The sequence below is a fragment of the Bos javanicus genome, chromosome X, assembly GCF_032452875.1.
Source record: "Bos javanicus breed banteng chromosome X, ARS-OSU_banteng_1.0, whole genome shotgun sequence".
NCBI classification, from domain to species: Eukaryota; Metazoa; Chordata; class Mammalia; order Artiodactyla; family Bovidae; genus Bos; species Bos javanicus.
In genome coordinates, this window is record NC_083897.1 from 105,147,929 (window position 1) to 105,164,133 (window position 16,205).

The window sequence follows — 16,205 nt, forward strand, 5'->3', positions numbered from 1 at the left end:
GCATTTTTGTATTTCCAAAAAGGGCTTTGGCCAAGGATTGGCAACAATTAAAAAGTAATACATGAAAATCTTAATTATTTCCCTCTGGTTTAAAGTTTTACTTTTTGTAAGACTCCTCCCTTCTGTAAATTATTGGTGATGAAGGAAAGACCTAGAAATGTGGAAGTGGATTATTTGTTAGGCTGATGATAATAGTCCTGGGAAGACTTGTTGAAAACACTTTGATGCTTTAGAGCAGGAATCAGCAGACTTTTTCTATCACGGGGCAGACGGTAAATATTTTAGGCCTTGTGGGTCATTTATTGTTGTTGTTGAGTCACTAAGTTTTGTCCGACTCTTTGCGACCCCGTGGACTGCAGCACGCCAGGCTTCCCTGTCCTTTGCTATCTCCTAGAGTTTGCTCAAACTCATGTCCATTGAGTCGGTGATGCCATCCAACCATCTTGTCCTCTGTCGTCCCCTTCTCCTTTTGCCTTCAATCTTTCCCAGCATCAAGGTCTTTTTGACTGAGTCAGCTCTTCGCATCAGGTGGCCGAAGTATTGGAGCTTCAGCTTCAGCATCAGTCATCTCTTTTTTAGCTCTTCAGGTCTGCTGTTATAGTGTGAACCAGCCATAGTTGATATTTAAACAAATGAGTGTGGCTGTGTCCCAATAAAACTTTATTTCCCAAAACAGGCAGTGGCTAGATTTGGCCCATGAGCTATGGTATGCCAGTTGCTGCTATATAGGGCTTCAGGATCTAAAGGCAGAAAATAGGGTGTGAAATTGTGAGGAGCAGCAGTAGCCCAGAAAATCCAAGCCCAGAAATAGGCAACTAAAGTAGATACTCATGTCCTCGATGTCCCAGCTCCTACAACTGTGAGCCTGATGAGTGTCCTCTTGTCTGGGAACAGTCCAGAGCTCCTACAGTGTCTGTGCTTCCATCTCTTTGACTCTGTTGTTGGGCTTTTTCATCATGCTACATGGATTGATTGGGCTTCCCTGATGGCTCAGACAATAGAGAATCTGCCTGTAATGAGGGAGACCTGGGTTCAATCCATGGGTTGGGAAGATCCCCTAGAGGAGGGCATGGCAAACCACTCCAGTATTCTTGCCTGGAGAATGCATGGACAGAGGAGTCTGGCAGGCTACGGTCCATGGGGTCACAGATTTGGACATGACTGAGTGACTAAGCACAACACATGGATGAATTACATGAATGTCATTCAGTTACTCCCTTGCAGTGGAATGGGAGGCTACATCATACCCAGGGGGAATGCCTCAGTCATTGTCTGCTCTCTTCCTCATTACCCACAGGCCAGAAGTTGCAGAAGCTTGTGTCTTTGTAGTGCCCACATAGACACCTGTAAGCGTAGTGGCCTCTTTTCTCCTTCTCTGTGTTCCTATACCTGTCACACATGTAGGCTATTCAACATTCTGTAGTACTCTATTGAACTCAGTTAAGCTCTTAAAAACTTTCTTTTCTCTCATTGAAAAAGATGATAAAGGCAAAAGCAAGCACATTTTCTGCTTAAGGTAATTTACACTGAGATGTGAATAACAAAATCTGATCTTAGCAGGAATGTTGATATTTGTGATCCATAGAACAGAGGCAATGTTTTTGAGCTCTCCCACACTTTGCTGTCTTTTGAATCTGGAGCCCTACTTCATGGTCAGCAGCTGTTTTTCTACACCTCTACTCTTCCCAGGCCCAAAGAGCAGGGCTCAGTGACATACTTAAGGCTGCCTTAAATCCTTTCTGGAATAAGGTGGATATAAATAAATAGTCTGTCAGAGAAGACCTGGGAATATCTGCTTGAAGGCAAGTGTGTTCCTCTGCTAGGTGACTAGAATGACTTCCCGGCATACCCAAATAACCTGTAGTTCCACTGACAGGGTCTCTGGGTAAATGCATCAACTGAAAATCTTTTCTTTCGAGTTTCACAGAGGAAATAGTTATTTAAAAAAATATATTCCAGAAAAGTTGTAAACTGAAAAATACTGTTTGTGATTAAAAATGAGATGTGGCTATGACTCAGACTTTGTTTTCAAATAGACGTTAATTGCATCATGCAAGGAAGCCAGTCTTATTTAGTTCCCAGGAAATCAGATGAGGGGGGACAATGCTCACAACTCTAGAACAGATGCCATGAGAAGAGAGACAATAGTACTTAGAAAAGGTAGTTGCCTTTGTAAAATTGGTGGTCTCATAATAACTGTACCTTTCTCTTTCCAGTTGTCCAATCTGGAGATTCCACATCAAGGAGTGCAAATGGAAGGTGATGGCTTCAGCCACGCGATTCGCTTACTGAAGTAAGTCCCTGTCATGCGTCTGAGGTGGTGCCACACACTGCAGCCCTACCGCCAGTGCTACTCCTTCGAGTCAGCATACAGCAGAGCTCAGAACCGGCAGATGTCACACGAGTCAGCATACAGCAGAGTTCAGAACCTGCGGATGTCACAGGTTTCTGTATGGAATTACACAGTCTAGTAGAGGATTCTCTTTTACCTGCCAAGTGGACATCCAGCACCTCTTGGTATTTTAGGATGTCCTTCCTCTGGCTTTCTTTCATTCATTCAGCAGATGTTTACTGAGTATATGTGTCAGGCTTCAATTCTGATAGAGCCCTTCAGGATGCTGTGGGTTCACATAGCCGGGGGTTCTGGGCTAGTTTGGAAATCAGGAAGGGTATCCCCACGAAGTACCAGTTGTACCTGGACTGAAGGAGAGGTGAGAATTAGCCAGAGGAAAGGGAGCTACGGTGGGAGTGGGTGTCCCAACCAGAAGGAGTAACTGCTAAAATGAAGGCTTAGAGGGGAGAGAAAGCTCGGCATCCTGGAACTGAAAGAAGTAGGGCATGGCAGGAGTTAGGGGAGATGAGCCTACAGATGTACACAGGAAGGGTCAGATCCTATAGGGCCTTGGTGTAAATGTTCTTAAGGAATTCACTGTATCCGAATGGCAGTAAAGAGCCATCAGATGATTTTAAGCAGAAACTGACATCATTAGATAGGTTGTTTTTTTTTTTTGAAAGCTCGCCCTGATAGCAACATGGAGAATAAATGGGAAAGGAACAAGACTGAAGTAGCAAAACCAGTTGCTGAAATGGTTCACACCAGAGTTGTTGGTAGCTTGGACCAGGGCAAGTTCCATAAAGACTTAGGGGACGAAGTCTTTATAAGTGATACTGAAAGAGAGAGAGAGAGTAGAAGGTGGCAGAGATGACTCTTGGTTTTATCTTGGGCAGATGATGGACGGTGGTGTTGTTTATTGAGAGAAGGGGATGAAGATGTGGGTTTGAAGAGGTTTTGCTAAGTTCAAGGTGTCTAGACATCTCTTTGGGCAGGCAAGGATGTGTCTCAAGCTCAGGTGACAGGTCTGGGCAGGGGAAATATATGAGTCACTACCAAGGTGGAAGTAATTAAGCTGGGATAGTAACTTAGATCACTGGGAAAAAGTACATGGAGGGAGATGTGCAGAGGGCTTGGCTCTAAATGGGTAGAGGACTAGGGGCCAGTGGATGCTTAGAGGGAAAACTAAGGCACCGTGTGTGATTTATGCGTTGACCAGGATGGACTTGCAAAGCTCAAATGCCATTTTTAAGAGGTCAGCCTTTTTGGTGCAGAAAGCAGTTTTCTTTTTTGCATTTGTATTGTTTCTTAGATGTTGCTTAATAATATAAACCATAGAAGCAATTTTTATTTATTGAATTCCTCTGTCTGCCAAGACATGATGGCTCTGCAGTTTGAGCCACCAGGAATCAATTTGTAACCAATTTGTTGCTTGTAAATCAGTTTGTCCTGTGGAAGATGGAAAGGTCTAGCAGATAGCATGCACTCCACCCACGTGTCATGGTGCTCACTTTAGATAAAGAGTTGAAGAACTAGAAAAGCTGCCCTGCCTGGCTACCATAATGCCATGTTCACAAAATGATTTCTAGAGAGCGAGCTGGTTTTACAATAGACATCAAAAGGAAATGTAATACTTTTAGTTTATTTGCCTTTGGTTTTATATCACTGCTGCCTAAAATAAGGGGTGTTTCTTTTTACTCTTCTTGACAATTGCAGATTAATAGATGATAACATTTGTGTTCTCTTATTTTTTCATGTTTTACAGCAATCTTAAAATGTCTTGCTCTCAGCATTTTTACGAAAGAAATTTCAGTCCCCTTTCTTCTTGTGCTCAAGAAAATTCATTATAGTCCTTACCTAGAAAGAAAGCACTTCATATTTTTTAATTTTCATTTTACAGTAATTTTTAAGAAAGTCTTTACTATATGCTGGCTATTGTTTTCTTTATTTAAAACTTAGGAAAATATATAGAAACAGATAAAGAGATCTGTTTGGTACATGATGTCCATTATTGGGGGTATTTTCTTCATAGATATGAAGAAGGAAAAAAATAATGTCTAAATATGATTTTATTAAAATCTGGCCTAGATCTAATTATTAAGTAATTGCTTTAATACATTTAATATTCAGAAACTTTTAAGCTTTTAGTCCTAGGTATTTTCATATTTTAAGTGGGAATATGAGTAGATACTTCAAAACTTTAAAACTGAGCACATTTTTCTCCTCTTTGCTAAAGATATAGTCTGTTCTTGTTCAACTTATCTCCATGAAAATCTGTTGAGCAGGTCTCCTTGCTGTATCTCTGAAAATACCATGGTGAACACCTTAGGCTGCTCTGGTTCATGGACCTGTTGCCTTGTGCGGATTCAAAAGAGCCTTGATCACACCACACAGATGACACAAGTCTTGAGAGCAGCATGCTTGCAGTGCCTGGTTATGAGCTCTTGAGCAAACTTTCCACCCTTTTTGCTCTCTTAAATTGTTTATTCTAGGTCAGTGGTTCTCAACCTCAGAACAGTTTTCCCTGCTAGGGAACATTTAGCAATGTTTGGAGATATTCTTGGTTATCATTGACTGAGAAGAAGGGTTGAGAGATGCTACTGGCACCTGGTAGATAGAGGCCAAGCCTGCACAGGACAGCCGCCCCGCAACAAAGAATTCTCCCGCCCAGAAAGTCAGTATTGCTGACATTGAGGAGCCCTGTTTTAGGTGTTATATCTAAGAGGCCTGAACCGAAATTCAATATTTCTAGTTATGTTTGTTGTTTTTTGCCTTAGATTTTGATAATAATTATATCAAGTCTGACGATTAACTCCTCTTTCTTTCCTATGAGTTAAAGCATAGCGTGTAATTAAATATTATTTCATCCAGTACTGAAAAAACTGCTAAAATATATTATCTCATAATGTTTTATGACAAATAAGATAGTTCATAAAGCTGCAAGAGGAGAAAAGATAAATGGGTATTTTAAGACACCAAAGCTAATACATTCCTCTTGTATATGTGGTATATATAAGAGACAGTATGTATGGTAAATGAGTTGATACGTGAATAGCTCCATTACAGTGAGTTACCTCTACAGTGGAGGAGGGGAAATAATGAAATAATGAGGCAAGGGGAGATAATGAACCTGAAATTTTCTCATGGCGGTTAAGTGATTAAGACTTGGTTTTACTGCAAGGAGAAACTAATATATCTGAATACCTGCTGAACCAACCGCTGTAAGCACTTTATATATATGTTTCATCATGTTTTAAAATCAGTGACCCAGAAGGTAATTATGTATCTTCATTTTATACTTGCGAAACAAATTCAGAGAGGGTGAATGGCTGAACCAGAATTAGGATGCAGGTGCCTGATTCCAGTTGGAGAAGGAAATGGCAACCCACTCCAGTGTTCTTGCCTGGAAAATCCCAGGGACGGGGGCAGCCTGGTGGGCTGCCATCTATGGGGTCGCACAGAGTTGGACACGATTGAAGCGACTTAGCAGCAGCAGCAGCCTGATTCCAAAGCCTTGTCCTTTTCACGAGATCATCCTGCCTTCAAAGTCTGGTCTTAAAATATTTTGTTCTCCTTAACATTTCCTTGAGGATATTCTAGGTAGATTTCATAGAAAGCCAGTATATTTGATTTTCTGAGAAATTGTGGTCTTTTCTAATAACAAGATTAATGACAAAGGCAAACATCACCATTAAAATGAGAGTCCTAATCCATGTTGATAGGAATGAAAGTGGGTTAAATGCTGTTAATTGTTGTGAATTGCTATGAATTGCTTCCTCCTCTTGCAGAAGGTACCTCGTAGTAGAGTTTGAACTGAAGCTCTACTGTGATACCCTGCCTGTCATTGTGTAAATTGTGCTTTCGTCTTTCTGTGATGTGAAGTACACTTCATATGCTATCTTTCATCACCAGAATTCCTCCCTGTAAGGGTATAAATGAGGAAACCCAAAAGGCTCTGGACCGCTCTCTCCTTGACTGCACTTTCCGATTACAAGGTAGAAATAACCGCACGTGGGTGGCAGAGCTAGTGTTTGCAAATTGTCCCCTTAATGGCACTTCTACCAGGGAACAAGGTGAGATGCTTCACACACTTTTGTCTTTGCATATTTCTATTTCTGTTTTTTGGGGTTTTTTTTAGTATTGATTCCTATTTATCTTCTCTCTTAATTTTGTAGGACCATCCCGGCATGTTTATCTGACATATGAAAACCTGTTGTCTGAACCCGTTGGTGGTAGAAAAGTGGTTGAAATGTTCCTTAATGATTGGAATAGCATTGCACGATTATATGAGTGTGTGTTGGAATTTGCACGTTCTCTACCAGGTACAAGTGATCATCTTGTGGGGGAGGGCAGGTATCCCTCCCTGTGCCAGTGCCTTTGGAGGAAGTAAAACATGTACATTGTTAAAAAAAAAAAAAAATCCTGAGTATATCTAATGAAAAGTTTTCTATTTTACCTCAGACTTACTTTCCTTCCCCAGGAGACAGCTACTGTTACGATTTGTATATATTCACAAATGTTTACACATAGGTATACAAGATTATAGTAGTGCTTATTGAGAATTTACTAGGTGCCATAAATGTAGTAACCACTTTACTTGTATTAACTCATTCATTCCTCACAGTAACCCTATGAGGGAGGTAATTTACCATTCCTCGTGTCAGAAATGAAGACAACAAGTCAAGAGACTTAAGAAACTTGCAGAAGTTCACATAGCTAGTAAAAGACAGGGCTGGAATTGGAACCCCTGAACCACTGTCCTTCCGTACATCTCCCCCATTGCCCAGCCCTGCCCCGTCTGTCCAAATGGAAATTTGAGCCTACTAACTATTTATGCTGCTGATCTTTTTTTGTTTTCTTTCTCTTTTTTTTTAAACTAGGTTATAAAGAGAGAGACCTTTCTATCTAGGCATATAATATTATCAAGATCTCTTCTTTTTCACATAAATATTTTAAAGTTTTGTATGTATAGTCTTAAATTCCTTTTTGTTTTCTTTCTGTTTAGACATACCCACTCATCTAAACATTTTCTCAGAAGTTCGTGTTTATAATTACCGAAAACTTATCTTGTGTTATGGAACCACCAAGGGAAGTTCAGTAAGTTTATGAATTACTTAAAACTAAAGTTCCTCTCATAAGTATTTTTTTAAAAAATCAAGAATTCAACAGTTATGAAAAGTTTCTTGAAATAATTGAGGGTACAAGTAAAAATTAGAGATAAAATGATATTTTTAAATACTTTGTTATAGTATTTTGTAATGGTTAACTCTTAAAAAATTGAAAACAAAAATTATACCCTCTTCGGAGCGTGTATTCATAAAGAGTTTTGACAACGTAATGTACTTTTGGTATTTGTGTTTCTTTCTTCACTGATTTCAAATCTACTTAGCAGCGTGATTACTATAATGAAGATTATGTACAAATGGTCTTGAACAATACGGTATGTTTCTGCACTTTTAGTCACATGATTGTTAACATTATTTGATCCTATATTAATCTTGAAGGTATTCCCCATAATCTGTAGTTCTTATTTTTTCCCCACCCCATATGTAAAGTCCTAGAAATTTAGTATACAAATTTCAGCTAGCTAGTTTCTTTCTGAACTCTTCCACATAAAGTAATACCAGAAATTTAGTAGAAGTGGGCTAACACACACACTCAGTGAATGTACTGATCCATAGTGACAGCACATCTGGAATTTACAGAGTCTAATCTTAACAAGTTGCTTCCCAAAAAGACCTCATTTAGATCTTTGGCATTTTGCCTTAGTGTTTAAAGATTATTTTTTCTTCTCCTTATATCTTTTCCTTTCTTGGTTTCTGAAACATAATCTTTTTGATTTAGATTAGTATCCAATGGAATTCCATACATCAGAAATTTCACATTTCTTTGGGAACTGTGGGTCCAAACTCAGGATGCAGTAACTGTCACAATACCATTCTCCATCAGCTTCAAGAAATGTTCAACAAAACACCAAATGTGGTTCAGTTATTACAGGTAATTAACTTTATTTTCTGTTTAAAAATAAGACTCAGTGTGTCATATAAAACTCCTCAAAAAATCATATGGACTTAACTCATCTTTAATGATGAAAGTTTTTACAGAATGTGCCAGAAGGAGATTCTCATTTGTGATGATTTTTACCTTGAAGATTCTGAGGTTTTAGCATCTGTACAGAAACTGGCTGCTCTCACTGTGTTTGTTCCTTGTAGGTATTGTTTGATACTCAGGCACCGTTGAATGCCATCAACAAACTGCCCACTGTGCCGATGTTGGGCTTGACCCAGAGAACCAACACTGCCTACCAGTGCTTCTCCATCCTGCCACAGTCGTCCACCCACATCCGACTGGCCTTCAGGAACATGTATTGCATTGATATATACTGCCGAAGTCGAGGTGTTGTGGCAATACGGGACGGGGCCTATAGTCTTTTTGATAATAGCAAGTTAGTTGAAGGTTTTTATCCTGCACCAGGACTCAAGGTAATGGACTTTAGTGTTGCAGAATTACTAAATATAAATGGGATCCCTAAAACAATTCCTTTGAGGGGGAAATAATGAGGGAAAGCAACAATTTCCTGTTTAAATTTAATGAGTAGCCATGTTACTACTCCGTGTAGTAGTAACTACTTCTAGTAGTAATTCATCATCTCTGTAGCTTTACTCTGAAGGAGCTAGAAGTTCTGTGCCTATGTATATGAAATGATAAAATGTCATTTTATTTCCTTACAATGGAATGAGTAAGGTGGAAGTTACTCAAGAGAGTCCTGTTCGCTATTTGGAGTTTCAGGGAACTTTAAAAGTAGCCTTTATCAGTGAATATTGAGAAGCTTTGAGCATCAGTTCAACTGTGATATTTTTTTTTTAATGTAGGGTCCTAGGCCACAACCCCTGGAGATATTGGTATGATAGCTCAATTGTATGTTCTTACAGTTGAGAGTCTAATAGTTCCAAATGGTTTGTATTGAAAATTAATCCCACTCTTGCTGTTCTCCTACTCTGTACAGCACATTCTCATGGTATTCACACCTTTACCTCTAAATAGCATTCTTTCATTGCTCTTTGTTGACTTCTTCAGTTCAGTTCAGTTGCTCAGTCGTGTCCGACTCTTTGCGACCCCAGGAATTGCAGCACACCAGGCCTCCCTGTCCATCACCAACTCCCGGAGTTCACTCAGACTCACGTCCATCGAGTCAGTGATGCCATCCAGCCATCTCATCCTCTGGCGTCCCCTGTTGACTTCTTAGTTAAGGGCATTATCTGACTCTAATGGAAGATGAGGATTTAATTCTTTTTTAGTTCTTTCTTGTATGCCCCTTCCCCTTTCCAGGCTACTCTCAGTACACATTTGCCTTCTTTTCCTCCAGCCTCGTGATATGATTAGGGTAGCAGTTTCAGTTAGGTAATTTTTCAGTGTTCACATTATTATGAATATTATAACACTATTCTACCAAGTTTACTATGATTACTTTTCCTTTCTCGCTCGACATTTTATTTTCCTGGGAATTATTAATTTTTAAAATTCATAATTAATTAAAATTATTAGCTTTCTCTATTTACCACTAACAGCCTTAAAGTCTCTCCCTTGTATGTAACTCTGCCCTCAGTATGTTCACAAATCAGGTACCTTATGAGTTTCCTCTTGAAGCCATCTCTTCCACGGTCTCTGACCTCTAAACGCTCCAGACCTTTTGCCTGATTTCGATTTAGGGATCTGCAGAAACAGTGGTGAAGCGGGAGAGTCCTTCATTTCTCTTGTGTTGCTTGCCCTATAACTTGGACCCCACTTCTTTTTCTTGGTTTACTTCATTGTTTTGGTGGAATGCTCTACGTTGCTCCCTGGGAGAAGATACACGGAAGGTTAAATTGAGACCTTGTGTGTTCGCAAGTGTCTTTAGTTAACCTCATCTAGTTGAGGGAGGGGCTTGATATAGAGTTCTAGGTTGCAGTCATTTTTTGTAAGAATTTTGAAAGCATTGCTCCATTGTCCCCTAGCTTCTATTGTGACCATTGAGACATTTAATCCATTCCACTTCTTCAGCCTTACATGAACAAGTGGACTCCTTCAGTCTGGAAACTTACATCCTTTTGTTCTGGGGAACTTCCTTATGCTATTCCTCAAGTCTTTTTCTTTGTGTTCTCTGTGAGCTCCTTTTGGTACCCCCACTATTCTGATGTCGGGAATCCTGGACATATCCTCTGATTTTCTTATCTTTTCTGTTTTTTTATCTCTTTGTTTCTAGGAGATTTCCTCATTTTCCCTCCAATCCTTCTATTTTTTCATTTCCATCAAGAACTTTTTTTGCCATCTTTTTTAGAAAAAATTCGAGAGCTCTTTTTGTTTCTCAAAGTTCATTTTGTGACATCTGTTCTCTATGGCTACATTGTCCTCTCTTGAAGGTGAGCCTTGTTGACTGTGATCTTCACTGCGGGACCATCTGCTTGGGCCATTTCATTGGGTGTAACTCCAGTGTCAGTAGCTTTAGATCTCTTTGTTGGGCCAGTGTGAGGACCAAGAGAAGAATATCAAAACTCTGCATAGCTGGTGTGCACTGGCTCCCAATTTTTGGCAAATGAAATAAGAGAAGTAAACTGGTATTCTCAGCATTCATTATGGAAACTTTAATCTTTGTTTTTAATATGGTACCCCAGCTCTCAATTGATCCTGCTGCTGCTGCTGCTAAGTCTCTTCAGTCGTGTCCGACTCTGTGCGACCCCAGAGACGGAAGCCCACCAGGCTCCCCGTCCCTGGGATTCTCCAGGCAAGAACACTGGAGTGGGTTGCCGTCTCCTCCAATGCATGAAAATGAAAAGTGAAAGGGAAGTCGCTCAGTCGTGTCCGACTCTTAGCGACCCCATGGACTACAGCCTACCAGGCTCCTCCATCCATGGGATTTTCCAGGCAAGAGTGCTGGAGTGGGGTGCCATTGCCTTCTCCACTAGAGTCCCCCAAATCAGAGACCTTCTGCCAAGTGGTAGAGGTCAGCTTCATTCAGTGGGAGGACAGAGGCTCTGGAGGGTTTCACTGTCTCGGAAAGACACAATCACCCAGTCCTTCTGCTTTTAGTCTCTTTCATTCTCATTTCCAGAGGTGTCTGATGCTGTCAGTTCCTGTGTATCTTGGAGATCTGGGTGGAAATAGCTTTGCTTCTTGGCTTTCCCCACTGCTTGCTTAGGAAACGACTTCCTCACATTGGATAGTTCAGTTACCATTCAGCCATCTGCTCTGTAGCCTCCTAGAATTTATTTCTATTTCTCTCTTATCCCATTCTTTTTGTCTTTGTGACTTTTGCTTAAAAATTTTTTTTAGGAGTTTCAGGGGGGTGTTGAGAGAAGATGAAATGAGTTTTGTGAATAATCTATTACCTTTAATAAGAAGTCAGACTATGTACCTTTAAAAGCTTTTCAGTAATTCTGATAAGCTTATAATCTATATTTTTGAAGATTGGGCAGGTAGAGGGTATTAAAAAGAATCTGTGATTGAGACACAAATTCTGGTAGCCTCGCCTAATTTTTGATGACATACTCTATAAAGCACACCCTTATCCCATTCTTGATAGTTAAAGATTGTTACATAAAATAAAAAGGAAAAAGATGGCTTAGTTTCTTTATTCAGTTTTCCTCTTTCATATTTGCTGGCTTAAAAAGTGAGAACTCTCACTAAATAGGAAACTTTCCAAGTCATTGAAGTTGTTTACATGCCTACCATGCAACTTTTTATTCTTTTCCACATGTCTGATTCAGAAATTAATAAAATATTTTGACCAGGATGTACTTCTTTCTTTAACTTTTGTTCACATAACAGCACTTAGATTTTTTTATTTTTATGTTTAACCATTTTCCTCAATTTTCCTTCTTTCCTTCAAAACGATGACTGTCTCTTCTAGGTTGGCCTAACAATGGTGGCCATGTGTCAAACTTGTATTTCAGAGATGGACGTGATATGTTTGTTTCTATTAACACATGCTAAATGATTAAGAATATCTTACTAAAGTTAGGTAAAATAATCTAAATTTTACCTGTTTATATCCATAGACATTCCTGAATATGTTTGTTGACAGCAATCAGGATGCTCGAAGAAGGTCTGTAAATGAGGACGATAATCCCCCTTCTCCCATTGGAGGAGATATGATGGATTCTTTAATCTCACAACTCCAACCACCACCGCAGCAACAGGTGATGTCTAACTGATATTGCACATGGCATCACATTTCTGTTACTTAACAGGTTCTACAGGTGTCTGCACTTCTTTGTTAAAAGGCGAGGAGGTCCTTGGAGGACACAAGACAGCCATGTGAAAAATAATGACAAAGGGAGACGGGGAGGCTTCTAGTGAAGGGCAGTAAATAGTACCAGAGACAGCATTAACCTTAGACTCATGCACTTAAAATAATGGCGGGTGATCACCCGTGTGGTCATAAAAGGTGATGTCCAAATGGCCAGTAAGCACAGAAAAGGTGAACATTGTCATCTGGCATCACAGAATTATACATTAAAACCATGGTGAGGTTAATACCCCATAGCCACAAAAATGGCTTTAAGGAAAAAAATTAGTAATCCTTGCCAACATTTGGTATCAGGACCCCTGAAACTCTCACTGCTGGAAGGTGGGTAAAATGGTACAGCTACCTTGCAGTGGTGTTTAGCAGTATTCAGAGTGCTAAAGCTGAACATTATGCATGCCTGTGATTTAACAGTTTTACTTTAGGTATATGCGCAATAGAAATGCAGCCGGAGAATACAAGAATGTTCATAGCAACGTTATTTATGCAAAAAATTATAAACAACCCAAATAACCGACAAGAGAAGAATGAGTGAGTAAACTGGAATACACAGAAATACTTCAGAGAAAAGAAAAATGCTGTTGCTCCATGCAACAAAACAATGGTTTTCACTGACAGTGTTGAACAAAAGAAGCCAGACACTAATGAGTACATTCACTATTTATATGAGATGCAAAACCAAGCTTGAGTGATGGAAGTCAGAGTTCTGCTTACCTTTGGGGAGGTGATAAGACATTTGGAAGGAGGGAGGCCTCTGGGGTTCTGGTAATGTTCTTCAGCATCTTGACTTACGTGGCAGTTACATTTATAAACCCTCATCAGACTATGCATTTGTGTGCTTTGTTGTATGTGACTCATACTCTAGTTAAAAAAATACACTAGGAAGAGTTGTCCTCGGATTTTTGTTACTGGAGATGAAGGTGAAGGTGAGTAGGGACCAGGTTGAACTATCATATTTCACTGACTCCCAGATGCCCCCAGTGTACGGTGCGCTGTTTATGTACTGCCTGAACTAGCGCTGCCAGTTAGACTGCAGCATGCATAAACTGGAAGACATACCGTAATTTCAGAGATGTTACAATGCGGGGGGAGTTGATCTTAGAATCAGTGAAATGGTAGATAAGTAATACTGATAAATCAGTGATTTGGTAGATAAAATGAGCAAAAAAAAAAAGATCTTGAGGGATAAAGTAGTGGTACTGCAAGGTCAGGAATGGGGACGTTGCTATTTTTAAAACACTTTGAAAGGGCTTTTTAAAATTTGCAATACTGGTGTGAATTTGGGGCATTTTCACACCTCACCTTTCCTATTTGATAACCAGTGACATGTAAATGTTAATTAACACTGTAGCTCTTGATTGGGGAAAGCCACGCCCACATATGCTACATGGTTGGCCATTTTACCAACAAGGAATTTTCTTCTTTTCAGCCATTTCCAAAGCAGCCAGGATCATCAGGTGCTTATCCTCTTACTTCACCCCCTACATCTTACCACAGCACAGTCAACCAGTCTCCCTCTATGATGCATACACAGTCTCCGGGTAAGATACTAACTCTTGGCATGTTCAACTTTCACATCCCAAATAGGCACACATACAGTGAGAAATCCTACACATGTAGCCTGAGACTTCAGAGAGAACTGCTTTGCTAGTCTATGGCCAGATATTTGCTATTCATTCATTATTGCAGGGTTTTGAAATCTGTGTGTGATTCAGGAGCACTTTTAAAAGGTTTGAATTAAGTGGCAGGGTTGTCACCCGGAACCACACTCACGGTGCAACTCCAGGAATCACAGCATGGTCTGTGTCACAGCGTGATCTGTGTCAGAGGTTGACACACTCAGGCCTGTGGGCCATGTCCTACCCACCACCTGCTTTTGTAAATAGTTTCATGGAACACAGCCACACCCATGTGTGTAGTGTGTGTGACTGCTTTCCTGCTGCGATGACTGCTTACAGAAAAGCTCCCTTACAGAAGGAGCTGACAGAACCCCGGTGTGTGTGAATGGTGCCCCACCCTCAGAGTCAAGCAGGGCACAACCTGCTTGTATGAACAAAATGGCTCTGTGGGCAGCCTCATGAAGTGCACTGTAAAAATTGCTGGAGAATGCCAGATTTAGACTTTAAACTGAAATGTTAAAACAGTATGTTTTAAGCACTTGCTGTGTGTCTAATGCTGCTGGGTGCTGGGAATTCAGCAGTGAGCCCAATAACAGCCCTGCTCCTCAAGCTTACCCTGTTAGCTCAAGCTAGCGAGGAGGACTGGTATGAGATTTTCAGGTAGATGAGCCCTTCCCTGCTCATCGGAGTTGGTGGTACCCCCGGTGAAGACTTGGATCATTGTGTCATTGAAGGTTCCCGAAGGCTGAGCTGGTGGGGGACTCAGCCCCTGTGAAGTTCCAACAGTAGACAGTGTGGGAGCCTAGGGAGGAGCAGCTGGGGAGCAAGGGAGAGAATGGGAAGCGGGGACCCAGCACCCGAGGGGAGGGGGTTTCCAGGATGTGAGTTGAGACTGGTTTCGCATAGGAGAGATGATTATTGAAATAATTATAGTAGCAGACAGTTCTATAGTGCTTCCTGTGCACCAGGCCCTGTTCTAAGTCCTTTACCCATTTAGTCTCCGCAGCAAACCCGTGGCATAGGACCTATTATTTCCCATTAACAGAGGAAAAATGAGGCATGGAGAAGTTAAGTCACTTGTCCAGGTCACACAGCTAGATATGTAAATATAATACTTAAAGATTAACCAAGTCAATTAACATATTTCTTGAATGTAAATATGTTAATATTGAATTCATACTGTATTGAACTAATACTGCATTAGGTATTATATAATATTAAGAATATGAAGTTCTCTTACATAATAGTGAATTTGAAAACTGCTGGTATTGAGGATAATTATGGTAATGTAGCAAGTATTTTAATGTTGCATTCATAGTTTTGGTAGTCATAGTCCCTGCCCTTCATAATTCTAAAGTTAGTCCTGTGGCTAAACACCATCCTTAAGCTCACGTCTTCCAGTTTTTTATATCTCCATCTAGGCCTCTCTGCTAAACTCGAGTCCTATTATTTTCCAGTTATCTGTTCAGCATTTTCATGTATTGATAGATGTTTAACCAACATCTGAAACTCAGTACAGCTGAAACTAAATTCCTAACACCCTCCAGCTGTTCCCTATACTACTGCTCCCATAGACACCCCATTTCAGCAAGTGGCAGCTTCTTCGTTCCTGTTACTTGGGCCAAAGCTGTAGGAGTCGTGTTGGACTCTTTTCTCTCACACCCACAGTCAGTCAGTTACCAGATATTGTCAGCTCTGTGTTCAGACTTTATCTGGAACCTAACCACTTATCAATGTCTTGGCCTTCACCCTTTCCCGAGTCACTAACCATCTTTACCTAGGTAATTGCAGTTGCCTCTGACTGGTTTCCCCGCCCCCTTCCCTATAGTCTTATTTTTCAATAGCAGCTAGAATGATCCTTGGGGTACAGAAGTTAGGTCATGACTCCTCTGCTCCAAACTCTGCAGTGGCTTCCCATCTCTTTCAGGGTAAACCCTAAATCCTTAAAGCGGCCTACAAATCCCTATGAAAT

The 16,205-nt window shown here is 40.4% G+C and overlaps 1 protein-coding gene across 3 annotated transcripts in view; it reads left to right on the forward strand.

Moving 5' to 3' along the window:
* MED14 (mediator complex subunit 14) overlaps positions 1–16,205 on the forward strand; it is a 172,271-nt gene that overhangs the window by 143,451 nt on the left and 12,615 nt on the right. For all 3 annotated transcript variants that reach the window (XM_061410414.1, XM_061410412.1, XM_061410413.1), the window contains exons 16-23: positions 2,217–2,293; positions 6,245–6,405; positions 6,508–6,654; positions 7,338–7,429; positions 8,177–8,329; positions 8,545–8,814; positions 12,367–12,507; positions 14,044–14,155. In XM_061410414.1, the coding sequence (XP_061266398.1) occupies positions 2,217–2,293; positions 6,245–6,405; positions 6,508–6,654; positions 7,338–7,429; positions 8,177–8,329; positions 8,545–8,814; positions 12,367–12,507; positions 14,044–14,155 (1,153 nt within the window). The remainder of the gene's footprint in view (positions 1–2,216; positions 2,294–6,244; positions 6,406–6,507; positions 6,655–7,337; positions 7,430–8,176; positions 8,330–8,544; positions 8,815–12,366; positions 12,508–14,043; positions 14,156–16,205) is intronic.